At 40.5% G+C, this 14,351-nt stretch overlaps 1 protein-coding gene across 3 annotated transcripts in view; it reads right to left on the reverse strand.

Moving 5' to 3' along the window:
- The window catches only part of RNF168 (ring finger protein 168), a 32,498-nt gene extending 18,177 nt beyond the window's left edge, over nucleotides 1-14,321 (reverse strand). The window contains exons 1-3 of one of the 3 annotated variants that reach the window (XM_077767686.1): nucleotides 14,271-14,321; nucleotides 13,276-13,612; nucleotides 660-736 (exon numbers count right to left, since the gene is read on the reverse strand). In XM_077767686.1, the coding sequence (XP_077623812.1) occupies nucleotides 660-736; nucleotides 13,276-13,576 (378 nt within the window). In that variant the 5' untranslated portion in view covers nucleotides 13,577-13,612; nucleotides 14,271-14,321. The other 2 variants (XM_077767687.1, XM_077767685.1) reach the window with 2 other exon arrangements.
- Nucleotides 14,322-14,351: the final 30 nt, after the last annotated feature.

Raw genomic sequence — 14,351 nt, forward strand, 5'->3', positions numbered from 1 at the left:
AATATTCTACACATTCAGGGGCGGCTGGGTGGCTCAGTTAAGTGTCTGACTTTGGCTCACATCATGATCTCCCAGTTCACGGGTTCAAGCCTGGCATCAGGCTCTCCGCTGACAGCTTAGGGCCTAGAGCCTGCTTGGGATTCTGTCTCCCTCTTTCTCTGCCCCTCCCCAGCTTATGCGCACAGGCTAGTGTTCTCTCTCACAATAAATAGATAAAATTTTTTTTAAAAATATAAGGGAAATGAAAAGAAAATCACTATCACAAAGGAGTACCAATTATATATAAATAAAACCACTTTCTACCTATTTTAAACATGTAAAAAATAGAGCTTTTGTAAAGTACATTAAAATTAATTATATTACAATATATATTATTTACATAGGCACATAAAAATGTATGTAAAATCTAAAATGGAAAACAAAACAGAGAATTTTTTCAGAAAAGAATAAACATTAGGGTGCCTGGGTGTCTCAGTCAGTTAAATGCCCAACTCTTGGTTTCATGACTCAGGTCATGATCTGATGGTTCATAAGATCAAACCCCGTGTTGGGCTCAGGCTGCCTGGGATTCTCTCACTTTATCTCTCTCTGCTCCTCCCTCTTTCTCAAAATAAATAAATAAACCTAAAAACAAAAAAGAGTAACTATTTAGTACCTACCTTGCTGATCTCCTCTTCATATTCTCTCCTCAATTCCCCAGGTTTACTTAATAAGCGAACTGGCTGATAGTCATCAACTGTTAGAGATCAAGGAAGAAAGTAATATTATAGGCAACACAGAATTTTATGGCTAGCTTTGGTCTTCAGTTAAACCTATATTAACATGCAAATGTGATATTAAAAGAAATGTACAATTATTAACAGTTATAGCAGTATCTTCTCTACAGAATTCCATTATAAAAGAAAAGTCCAGAGGCGCCTCAGTTGGTTAAGCGTCTGACTTCGGCTCAGGTCATGATCTCACAGTTCATGGGTTTGCGCCCTACATCGGGCTCTGTGCTGCCAGCTCAGAGTCTGGAGCCTGCTTCGGATTCTGTGTCTCCGTTTCTCTCTGCCTCTCCCTTGCTCTCACTCTCTCTCAAAAAAAAATAATAAACATTAAAAAAAATAAGAGAAGAAAAGTCCAGAGGTTTTTTGGTTCAAAATGGCACATGAATACATATACTTAACTCCCGCTCTAGAATCTGTTAAAATAACACTGAAGGAATTTTTTGAAAGTAATCCTACAACAGAAAAGAGGGTCATCGGTAAACAAGAAACTTTAATAAATGTCTAGAAAATGGGAAGCCAATAAATTTAAAAGAGGTGACTTATATAGCAGAATGAAGAAAAATGCAACCCATGGAAGGGAAGGTGACATAGGAGACCTGCCCCACATACCTGAACGTCAGCTCAGGATCAAAAACATAAGGTACAACAGAGACTTGAGTGAATGAGTGTAGGACAGGGAATTTAAAGTTTATAATCTGTTAAATCAGAATATTTGGCTGGTAGGCACTTCTTCCTAGATATTAAGTGTACATATCACATTCAGAAGTTATTTTTTAAAGAAACTAAATTGTCTGGACAGAGCCCTGGCACTCAGGGATGGAGAAGCATAATGGCCAGGTTTAACCTCAAACAATGTCTGCCAGTCACCAATGCCAATATATGTACAAGGAGCTTTATTCTAGGGCCTCATTTTTAAACATGAAAGCAAAACCAAGAATCATCAGGCATTTCAAACAAATCTACGGGACTAAAGAAACACTGAGATGCAAAGAAGGAAAAAATAATCTTGAGCCGAATCCAGAAAAAGAGAACACAACTGCTGTTTACATAGACAGCTGTTACTCAACTGCAGCTGACTACTGCCACCAGGAAACTTAGGTCTGTATTTGTTATAAATTCTGACTTTTTCAAGACAATCCAGAAATCTATATGTTAATATAAAATCTCCAAATTTTAAATGTTGGCACTGAATGGGTTAACACAGAAACCATGTCTGTAGCCTTTACATGGCTTGTAGGCCAGTAGTTTGTAAATTCTGCAACAGAGGAACTAAAAACATATTAAGTCCATTACTGGTAGCAAAGAAGTATACTAAATTCTTATTTTAGCTGTTGAGGAAGATTCATCTGAGACAATATAGTGGGAAATACAGGAGTGATAGCACTTTAATTACATTATTTCTAGTAAAGGAGGACAGGGTATGTACAGAGAGGTAGTATCAGATGTGACAGCTTAGGGGGTGGGTGAACTTTTTCTGGAAAGGGCAAGATAACAAATATTTTATGCTTTGTGGACAATGCAGCCTTTGTTGGAGTAATTCAGCTCTTGCCACAGTTAAGCACAGAAGCAATCATTGACACAGATGAGCACACTGCCTCTGTCCTAGTAACACTTCACTTACAAAAAGAGATGTGGGCCAAATTTGGCCTGTGGAGGACAAAGTTCTCAGAAATTCTGTGTGCACATGTGTGGTGGTGTGGTGAACATCAAACAATTGTAGGCAACTGGGAAAGGAAAACTGTTTCCTTTTATCATTAAAAGAGTTCACTTAATAAAGAATAAATATAGCTAAAATGTTATGAAAATTAAAAGATAACCCATAGAATGGAAGAAAATACCTGTAAATCATATATCTGATAAGGCATTAATATCAAGAATATAGAACTCTAGGGGCGTCTGGGCGGCTCAGTCGGTCGAGTGTCCGACTTTGGCTCAGGTCATGATCCCACAGTTTGTGGGTTCGAGCCCCGCATGGGCTCTGTGCTGACAGCTCAGAGCCTGGAGCCTGCTTCAGATCCTGTGTCTCCCTCTCTCTCTGACCCTCCCCTGCTCACGCTGCCTCTCTCTCTCTGTCTCAGAAATAAATTAAAAAAAAAAAAATTAAAAAAAAAAAAAGAATAAAGAACTCCAACAAGCGAACAACAAAAAACAAGCTCAGTTAAAAAAAAAATGGGCAAAGGACAGATATTTTTTCCAAAGGATATGCAAATGGTAACAAGCACATAAAAAGATGCTCAAGATCATTAGGGAAATGCAAATCAAAACCACAAAGAGATACCACTTCATACCCATTAGGGTGGCTATTATAAAGCTAAATAGTGTTCACAAGGAGATGGGGAAACTGAAATCCTTGTGCACTGCCGGTGGAAATGTAAACTGGTGCAGCCACTATGGAAAACAATATGGTGGTTGCTCAAAAGAATTAAGCAAAATTACCATAGGACCCAAGAATTCCTTTCTGGGTACATACTCAAAAGAGTTGAAAGCAGGAACTCAAACAGATACTTACTTGTACACCAATGTTCACAGCAGCATTATTCACAACAGCCAAAGGTGGAAGTAATCCAAGCATTTATCAACAGATAAACGGATAAATAAAATGTGGTAAATACATACAGTGGAACATTACTGTTATAAATGGAAGAAATTCTGACACATGCTAAAACAAGGATGACCCATGAAGATATTATGCTCAGTGAAGTAAGTCAGACAAAACGGGACAAATACCTACTATAATGCTACTTATACAAAGTACCTAGAGTAGTCAAATCTGACATAGGTAGAATGGTGGATGCCAGGGGTTAGGGGAAGGGAGAATTGGGGAGTTATTGTTTAATGAGTATAAATTCAATTAGAGAAGATGAAAAAGTTCTAGAGATGGATGGTAGTGATGCTTGCACACCAATGTGACTGTACTCAATGCTGCTGAACTGTACACTTAAAAATGATTAAAAAAGTAAATTTTCTGTTATCTGTATTTTACCACACACACACACACACACAAAACTTCTGTTAAGAGACACCTGGATGGCTCAGTTGGTTAAGCGTCTGAGAGTTCATGAATTTGTGCCCCATATCAGACTCTGTGCTAACAGCTCAGAGCCTGGCGTCTTCTTCAGATTCTGTGTCTCCCCCTCCCTCTGCCCGTCCCCCCACTTGCACTCTGTCTCTCTCTCAAAAATAAATAAACATTAAAAAAAAAAAAAATCAAAAAAATCTTCTGTTAAAATGAAAACCAGAGGAGGATGGCTTGTTTCCTTCCCCTTAGAGTTGCATGCTCTTTGTGGTCATTTTGTAGAATAAAAGCCACCTTGGATACTCACCCATTGTTAATATCTTGGGTGGCAACAATGGATTTTTACTTAAAGATTTAAAATGGCTTTTCAGGGAGCACCTGAGTGGCTCAGTCAGTGGAGCATCCAACTCTTGACGTTGGCTCAGGTCATGATCCCAGGGTGGTGGGATCAAGCCCTATGCGGGGCTCTGCGCTTAGTGTGGAACCTGCTAGAGATTCTCTCTCTCTCTCTCTCTCTCTCTCTCTCCCTCTTGCCCCTCTCCGCTGTTCATGTGCTCTCTAAAATAAAATAATAAATAAAAAAATAAATAAATAGTAAAATGGCTTTGGAATAAACACAAGAAAAGAAAAAAGAAAAACACAGAGTCATTAGGGAGCCACTTAAGGCCCTACATCAGTAAAAACTTAATATCTATCCTAACTTCAGCCTCAGCCCCCTCAAATGTAATCTTTAGCCACCCAAACTATAATTTCCTATAGGCAATATCCTGAGAGACCCCCCCCCCTTTAGGAGGACAACTCTGCCTAAACATTGCATGCAGTCCTTACTAATAAATTGTGGGGTTTTTAATGTTTGTTTATTTTTTTTAATTTTTTTTTTTATGTTTTATTTATTTCTAGGAGAGAGAGAGAGACAGCGTGAGCAGGGGAGGGTCAGAGAGAGAGGGAGTCACAGACTGAAACAGGCTCCAGGCTCTGAGCTGGCAGCACAGAGCCCAATGCGGGGCTCGAACCCACAAACTGCGAGATCATGACCTAAGCGAAAGTCGGACGCTTAACCGACTAAGCCACCCAGGCGCCCCTAATGTTTGTTTATTTTTGAGAGACAGAGAATGAGCAAGCACACATGGGCGAGAACACGCAAGGGAGTGCAGAGAGAGAGGGAGACACAGAATCTGAAGCAGGCTTCAGACTCTAAGCTGTCAGCACAGAGACCAACGTGGGGCTCAAACTCTTGGAGCTGTGAGATCATGACCTGAGCAGATGTCAGACATTTAACTGACTGGGCCACCCAGGCACCGCTGGGTTTTGTTTGTTTGTTTGTTTGTTTAGGCCTCTTCACTGCCTTTCCTTTTCTGCAGCTCACCAGAGTTCTCTACTGCTGGGGAAAGGAGATGCTGCCTGATTCACTAATCGTTTAATAAAGTCAATTAGCTCTTCATATTTACTCAGTTAAATTTTTTTAAAATACTTCTATATGATGACAAACATCACAAACTTAAAACAAACAACAAACTGGGAGAAGTTATTTGCAAATACACAAACCAACAAAGAATTATGTCCAGAATATAACAGGAACTTTAAAGATTAAGAAAAACACACTACATTAATGGGCAAAGAAACATACAACTTACAAAAGATGCTTAACTACTCTATGGTAAGCAGAGAGAACTGTAATTTAAAAAACAAACAGAACAGGGGTGCCTGGGTGGCTCAGTTGCTTAGTCTGACTTTGGCTCAGGTCATGATCTCACAGTTCACAGTTTCGAGCCCCACATCAGGCTCTCTGCTGTCAGCTTTCTCTGCCCCTCCCCCTTCTTACCCCAGAAGGTAAGAGAAAGGCACGCAACAGATTCTCCTCTAGAGCCTTCGAGAACACGTTCCTGTTGACACCTTGATTTTGGGCTTTTAGCCTCTGAACTGTGGGAAAATAAATTCTGTTAAGCCACCCAGTTTGTGGTAGTTTGTTATGTCAACCCTTGTATACTAATAGAATTCCATTTATCTGAAGTTCTGGAAAAGGCAAAACTCATCTATGTTGGGGAAAAATAAAAACACTGGTTGACTTAAGGGGCAGGGAAGAGATTAACTGGAAAGGACATGATGGTATTTTCAAGAGTGATGCTAATGTTCTGTATTTTTATAAGAGTTCATGTTACAAAAGGTTATACATATATGAACACTCAGTGAAGGTACAATTAAGATTTGCACATTACAGGGGCACCTTGGTGGCTCAGTTGGTTAAGCATCCCACTCTTGGTTTCAGCTCAGGTCATGATGTCATGGTTCATAGTTCGCGCAATCACCACAGAGCCTGCTTGGGATTCTCTCTTCCCACCCCCCCCCGCCCCTTTCTGCCCCTCCCCTGCTCTCTCTCTCTCAAAATAAATAAATGAACTTAAAACAAGAGCTTGTATATTACATTATATGTAAATTAATAGTAAAAGAAAAGTTGTAAGGTAACATTGACCTAATATGTATACTTACATATTTCAGGCAAAGTGAAATAAATGAAAAAATAAGATAGACTGACAAATGAATAGATGAAAGATCTGTGACACAGTAAAATACTGTCACATCTAGATATGGGTGTATGAGAGTTCACTATAAAATGCTTTCACCTTTTATATTATGTTTCAAATCTTTCATAATAAAACACCCACCAAGGGGTAGTCTTAGGCTATACTAAACATTCAGACTCCAAAACTAACCACAGGACCACATTTGGCATCAATTGAATAACATGAAAGCAAGAAAGCCAGATATCCTTGCTCTACATCAGCGAACACTTCTTATGGCAACAACACAGGCCCAGGCTCTCCACAAGGAACATGGTCAGACACAATGCTCACTATGCTAGAGGAGCACAAAGTACAATATCCCAGTCAGTGTTTATAATCCCTTCCCACAGAATAGCAATCTGTCAACGGGGGATCATTTTTATCATTAAGCAATGTTGCCTAGTAGCCATTAACATTCTTATCCTCAAGTTTAGGGGAAATAAAACTAGAGATTCAACCACAGGATGAATTCTCATCTAGCACAGGAAAGGATTTAACTTTTTACTCACACTCTGTGACCCTGAATTCCATTCTCTTGCTCTCTCCCAAAAACAAATTTTTAAAAAAAAGTACAAATGTAAAAATATCGACAATAGCATTATCCATAACAGCCTAAAATGCCTAATGTCAACAGACATAAAATTTTTCATTGCTTTCATCATGTAATATCTACACAACATAGTACCACAGAGCAAAGAAAATAAAAAAAACCCAATTACATGGACCAATCTTACCAATATAATGGTGAGCTAAAGAAGCCAGAGATACAAGATTCCTTTTTTTTTTTTCCATTTTTTTAACATTTATTTTTGAGAGACAGAGCGAGAACATGAGTGGCAGAGGAGGAGACAGAGAGGGAGACACAGAATCTGAAGCAGGCTCTAGGCTCTAAGCTGTCAGCACAGAGCCCAACACAGGTCTGGAACTCACAAACAGTGAGATCACGACCTGAGCTGAAGTAAGATGCTTAACCAACTGAGCCACCCAGGAGCCCCAAGATTCCCTTTTCTTTTTTTTTTTTTTAAAGTAGGCTTCATGCCCAGCACAGAGCCCAACATAGGGCTTGAACTCATGACCCTGATATCAAGACCTGAGCTGAGATCAAAAGCCAGACACTTAATTGACTGAGCCATCCAGGTGCCCCACAAGATAGCATTTTTTTTTAAAGGTTCAAAAACAGGTAAAAGCAATCTATGAAGACAGACATCAGAACAGTAGTTACAGGAATGGTGAGCAAACAGAGACTGCAAAGGGACCACAAGGAGGACTTAGGAGTTTTCATAAAGTTCTGGGTCTTGACCAGAATGCTGGTTACATAGACATTGTCACTTTGAAAATTCAATAAACTGCAGACTTATGATGCAGACTTATGTAAACTTCTGTATGTATGTTATATTTCAAAAATTTTTACATGAAAAACTAAGAAGGATCAACTTCCAGAACAGTAAAGTGAGGAGATCTGCAGACCTGTTTTTCAACAAAACAACCACAACTGGAGAAAGGTATAAATAACTGATCATATCAAATTCCTTGAAATTGCCCTATGAGCATACAGCAAACAAAAAAATATTTCCAAAAAATGTTTACTAAATTTCAGTAAGAAATGTGAGAATCTGTGGCACTTGAGCCACATAAGAGGGAGCCTCCACAAATCATGGAAAGAGCCTAAATGTTCATCAACTAACAAATGGATCAAGAAGATGTGGTATATCTATACAATGGAATACTACATAGCAATGAGAAAGAATGAAATCTGGCCATTTGTAGCAAGGTGGATGGAACTCGAGGGTGTTATGCTGAGCGAAATAAATCAGGCAGAGAAAGACAGATACCATATGTTTTCACTTATAAGTGGAACAGGAGAAACTTAACAGAGGACCATGGGGGAGGGGAAGGGGAAAAAAATAGTTGGGTAGAGGGAGGGAGGCAAACCATGAGAGACTCATGAATACTGAGAACAAACTGAGGGCTGATGGGGGTGGGGGAGAGGGGAAAATGGGTGATGGAGGAGGGCACTTGTGGGGATGAGCACTGGGTGTTACATGGAAACCAACCTGACAATAGACTGAAAGAAAAAAAAAAAAAGGGAGGCTCCACTCCAAGTGGGTGTGGCCAAGGCAGGGCTCCCTGTCTCCCCAGCTCCTGGTGAAGAGTTACAGCATCCCTCCAGTAGGAACAAACTGCCAGCATTTATCCCTTCTAGCTCACTATTGCAGAGGTGAACTCCAGGTGAGTGGACCTAAAAGACTGTGGTCTCCCTTCCTCCATTTGCTTCCCATTCAGAAGGGAAACATGACCCCACACACAGCAGGCAAAGAATACTGGCGCCCCATCGCCCTCATCACAGCTCACTCACAGGGCAAAGGTTCTAGGGCAGGCAAGCCAAGAAGACTGGAGGCTATATGTCTGCCCACTAGCCTGTTCATAGAGAGAAGTAAGCCATCGTCTCTGCCTCCAGGTCTAGAACAGTGACTCAGAATTTGCCCATGGAAAGAGGGAGGCCAGGAGACCTGAGAGTTTCAAAGTTCTCCCTCAGAGAAAATGACTTTATTTAGAACAGAATGTGGAGAATTTCAAGCATAAGGGTATTCTTGAAAATAACATCAATTTTAGTGGTTAAGCACTCAAGGCTGATAGAGTGCTGTCAGCAAAATGGCAGAGGAGGCAGTTCCAAGCTCTCATCCCTCCAAAGGATTAAAAAACAAGCAGAAACTATCAGAGCCAATATTTTTGTTTTGTTTTGTTTTTAATGTTTTATTTATTTCTAGGAGAGAGAGAGAGAGACAGCATGAGCAGGGAAGGGTCAGAGAAAGAGGGAGTCACAGACTGAAACAGGCTCTAGGCTCTGAGCTGGCAGTCAGCACAGAGCCTGACGCGGGGCTCAAACCCACGAACCGCGAGATCATGACCTAAGCAAAGTTGGACGCTTAACCGACTAAGCCACCCAGGCGCCCCTATCAGAGCCAATATTGTCAGAACTCTGGAAAACAATCAAAGGTTAAGAGCAACCAAGAAAATGATGAACCAAGAAAAAAGCAACTTCAAAAATAGTAGGTAAGTTTTTTGGCATTTTTTCTCTCTCCCTACCTCCTCCTCAGTATAGTGGGAGTCTTGAAGATGGAAATCCACATTCCCAGAATGGGACACTGGTCCCTGGTTCTGGAGCGGGTGCGGCATACCCAGGGCAAGACACATGTTTGGAAAATAAGTGAGAAGACTCCAAACTTTGACCTTGGGCTGATTCCTAAGCTCAGTGCAAGCCTGACTAAGTGTTGAAGGACCATCTCAGCACCGAGCCCATGTTCCAAGACAAAAAGGTACTTTTTGTTTCATTTCTTTTTGTTGTCTTTAGCTCCTGACATTCAAAGAAATCTGTCAAAACACTAACTGAACACAAGTTAAGACACAGAGACTTAGGTGACCACACCCAAAGGAGATCTATAGTCTGTTTTACTGTTTTACATTCGCACCAGCAATATGCCTTCAACAATCAAAAAAAAAAAAAGGTAGGGGCGCCTGGGTGGCTCAGTCGGTTAAACGTCCGACTTTGGCTCAGGTCATGATCTCACGGTTTGTGGGTTCGAGCCCCGCCTGGGCTCTGTGCTGACAGTTCGGAGCCTGGAGCCTTCGGATTCTGTGTCTCCCTCTCTCTGACCCTCCCCTGATCACGCTGTCTCTCTCTCAGAAATAAATAAAACATTAAAAATTTAAAAAAAAAAAAAAGGTAAACTCTGGGGAAGGGAAAGATTCTGACTTTCAGCAGCACCATACTGTAACATTCAAATGTCCAATTTTCTAAAATAAATAAAAACCACAAGGCATACAAAGAAATAAAGACTATGGACGATTCATAAGAACAAAATTAACAGAAACCATTCTGGGAAGTCCAGGTATCAGACTTACTAGCTAAAAACTTTAAAACAGCCATCTTATCAACGAATGGCACTAGGAACACTGCACATCCACATGTAAAAAAAAAAAAAAAAAGAAACTGAACCCTTAGCCCGTATCATATAAAAAAAATAACTCAAAGTAGATTAAATACCTAAAACTATAAATTTCCTAGAAGAAAACAGGGGGAAAAAAACTACATGATATTGAAATTTAGCAATGATTTCTTGGATATGACACCAAAACCACAAACAACAGAAGCAAAAATAGGCAAACAGAACTATACCAAACTAATAATGGGAAAAAATATTTCCAAATCATATCTCATAAGGAGTTAAGATCCAGAAAATATAAGGAACACCATCAACCCAACAACAAAAACCAAATACACCAATTAAAAATAAGCAAATGACTTGAATAAAGATTTCTCCAAAGAAGATATACAAATGGCCAATAAACACATGAAAAGATGGACAACATCATTAATCATTAGGGAAATGTAAATCAAAATGAGATAGTATCTCATACTCATTAGGATAGCTCTATTAAAAAAAATATAGAAACTAAGAAAGTAACAAAGTGCTGAAAAGAGTGTGGAAAAATAAAGAGTCCTTGCATATTGCTGGTGGGAATGTAAAACAGTGCAGCTGCTTTGGAAACGAGTATGGCAATTCCTCAAAAAAAAAACACCTCACAGAATGAACATATGACCCAGTAATTCCTTTCTGGGTACATACTCAAAGGAGTTGAAAGCAGGAACTTAAAAAACTATTTGTATACCAATGTTCTCAACAGCATTATTCACAACAGCCAAAGGGTGGAAGTAACCCAAGTGTCCACTGATGAATAAAAATGTGGTAAATACATTCAAAGGAATGAAATTCTAACACATGCTACAACATGGATGAACCTTGAAGACATCTAAGTGAAATAAACCAGATACAAAAGGACAAATACTTACTATGACATGAGATACCTAACGTGGTCAAATTCATAGAGACAGGAAGTAGAATTATGGTTAAAAGGGCTGGAAGGAGAAGTAACTGGGGAATTGTTTAATGGCTATGGGGTTTCAGTTTGGGAAGATGAACAGGTCTAGAGATGGTTGTGATGGCTAGTGATGGTTGTACACCAGTGTGTGACTGTACTCAATGCCACTGAAGTGTACACTTAAAAACAGTGGGAATTGGGAGCACTTGGGTGGCTTTGTTGAGTGTCTCACTTCAGCTCAGGTCATGATCTCAGTTAATGAGTCAGAGCCCCATATCAAGCTTGCTGCTGTCAGCCTGTCAGTGCAGAGCCTGCTTCAGGTCCTCTGTCCCCCTCTCTCTGCCCTTCCCCTGCTGTGCTCTCTCAAAAATAAATATTAAAAAAAAAGTGAGAATTGTAAATTTTGTTATGCATATTTTACCACAGATACTAAGATACCACTTCACACCTACTAGGATGGCTATTTAAAAAAACAACCATAAAAACCAGAAAATAACAAGTGTTCGTGATAATTGGAGGAATTGGAACCATTATACATTGCAGGTGGAAATGCAGAATGACACAGCACCAGGGAAAAGTTTAGCAGTTCCTCAAAAAGCTAAACCTAGAATTACTATATGATCCAGCACTTCCACTCCTAGGTACATACACAAAAGAACTGGAAAGACATTGAAATACTTGAACGTGAATATTCATATCAGCACTACTTCAAACAGACAAAAGGTGAAAACAGCTCAAATGTCCATCAGTGGATGAACAGATAAAATATAATCCATAAAATGAAAAACTATTCAGCTCTAAAAAGGAATGAAGTAATGATGTATGCTACAACTGTGAATAGCCTTGGAAACATTTAACTGAAAGAAGCCAGACACAACAGATCATATATTGTATGAATGCATTTATATGTATTACATACTAGAAAAAGCAAATTCATAGAGACAAAATATATAGAAACTTGGGGCAAAGGGTTGGGGAAGGAAACAAATGGAGAGTCATTGCTTAATGGTTAAAGAATCTGGGTGATGAAAAAGTGAAAACATAGTGGTGATGGCTATACATTGTTAAGATAATTTATGCCATTGAATTGTACACTTAAAACGGTTAAAGTGGCAAATTTTATGCTATATATATTTTACCACAATTTTGAAAAAAACTGATGTAAAATACCCAAAACCACTGAACTGTACACCTTAAGTGTTTATGTTTTTAGAAATCTCTACACCCAACAAGGGGTTCAAACTCATGACCTTGAGAGTCACACCCTCTTCCCCGAGTGAGCCAGATGCCCCAGAATTGTACAATGTAAATGTATTAATTCTATGTGAATAACTCAATAAAGCTGTTTTAATAAAGTGTTAACTACTGCTGAAATCATTAAAACAGCAAATGTCTTATACATATTTACCACAATAAAGGTAATTCCCCCTTTACCAGAGCACAGGCACCGTACTCAAAGCCTAGACAAGAAACTGCATGGCTAATTGATCACCTAAGTGTGCTAAATTCAAATGTTCAGTTTGGGGCACAGAGCTGCTGAGTCTACAGGGTGGAGGGCTTTAAATAAAAATGACAACTAGAGGAACTGGTCACTGAAAGCTATTTTAGGTTGCATGTTTAAGAGAAGAGTTAAACAAATGGAGATGTACGGTCAAGTAGGCTAAAGAAAATATATGAAAGTAAAAGAAACAGTAGTACAGCAATCCAGTACTTTCTATACTTCACATGTTGCTGTTCTGCCTACTGTTGATCTGTGAATACTTATGTAACTTTCATATGACTGAAGGCTCTATGTGGGCCATTCTTGTCGGTTTGTTTCTTTGTTTTCATTTTTAACCCAACAAACACCAACTGTAGCCTGCGCATTATTACAAGGAACACAACTGCTATCGACTTCAACATTTTGGGACCCATGACACCCAAACCCCTGAGAAAAAAATTAAACAAATATGAATCGGTTTCTTTTTAATCCCTTTCAAAAACGGATTAGTGGTAATTCACTCTTGAAGAATTTTGATTTTTCACAAACACGCTGGGTTTTACTCACCGATCTCCTCTGATTCCTGCCCGGAGACTCTAAGCTTGCATTCCTCTGGATAGTGTTTTTGGATCATCTCCCACAGTTCCATGTTGACAAGAGAATTTCTTCGGGTGTGATACCGGGTCCACGAAGAGACCCGGCGGCGACAGAAAGGACAGCATAAACTTGCCTTCTCGACAGTAGATTGGAAGCAGGGATTACAGAGCGTGTGGTTACAAGGCAGTGTTATCGGTTCGATGAGGATTTCCACACAGATGCGGCACTGGCATTCCGACAAGGAAGGGATGGCGTTTTGGTGCACAGCCATTTTAATATGCTAACAAGGCATATTCAACATCAATACCTGAAAGAAAAAGAATCTCATTTCCGTCCCAATTACGGAGAAGGGAAATCCACAGTTTTGTGTTTAAATATTATGCCCAGCTGCGTATCAGAATTCAGAGACTGGGAACATCACACAGCGTCCTCAAGTAAAAAGGCACCCTGTGACCCAGGTAAACAGTACTACCCTGAAAGGCTGCGGTATCTGTCCATGTTTCAGACAAACGTCGGGTAAGGAAACGTACATTTTCGTCGGGAGACCTAGACAGCACCGAGGCATTAACACAACCTTTGTGAGGGCTGACTGCGGGGTCCGGCTCTCCCGCGCGACCAGAGGTACGCGCCAAATTCCCCTCCTCCCCCTTACCAGCTGAGGATGCTCCCTTAGCTCAGCGCAGCGCAGCCCAGCCCGAGACCGCCTACGGGCGAAGCTTTGGGGCCTCAACTCCGGGAAGAACGCCGTTTCCGCCCAGACGCCGGGCTGCGCGGGAACGGGACTTCCGTTTTACCGTTGCCGTGGCGGCAGCACGCGAGGCCCCGCGTCCCGGCTTTCGTGCACCTGGAGCCGGTTCCCGGCGTCCTGAACCCACACTCCTCTTCCCTCGGTCAGCCCAAAAGCCTGATCTTTGCAGGGGTGCCGTCGCAACCCGACAAGGGCTAGTGACATCACAACTGCTCACCCAAACGGGCCTTCCCATCCAGAGAACCGCCCCAGAGCGGACACATCTGACTTTCGGTGGGGTGGGACTTCCGGGTCATGT

Source organism: Crocuta crocuta, unplaced genomic scaffold (assembly GCF_008692635.1).
Source record: "Crocuta crocuta isolate KB4526 unplaced genomic scaffold, BGI_CrCroc_1.0 scaffold45, whole genome shotgun sequence".
NCBI lineage: Eukaryota > Metazoa > Chordata > Mammalia > Carnivora > Hyaenidae > Crocuta > Crocuta crocuta.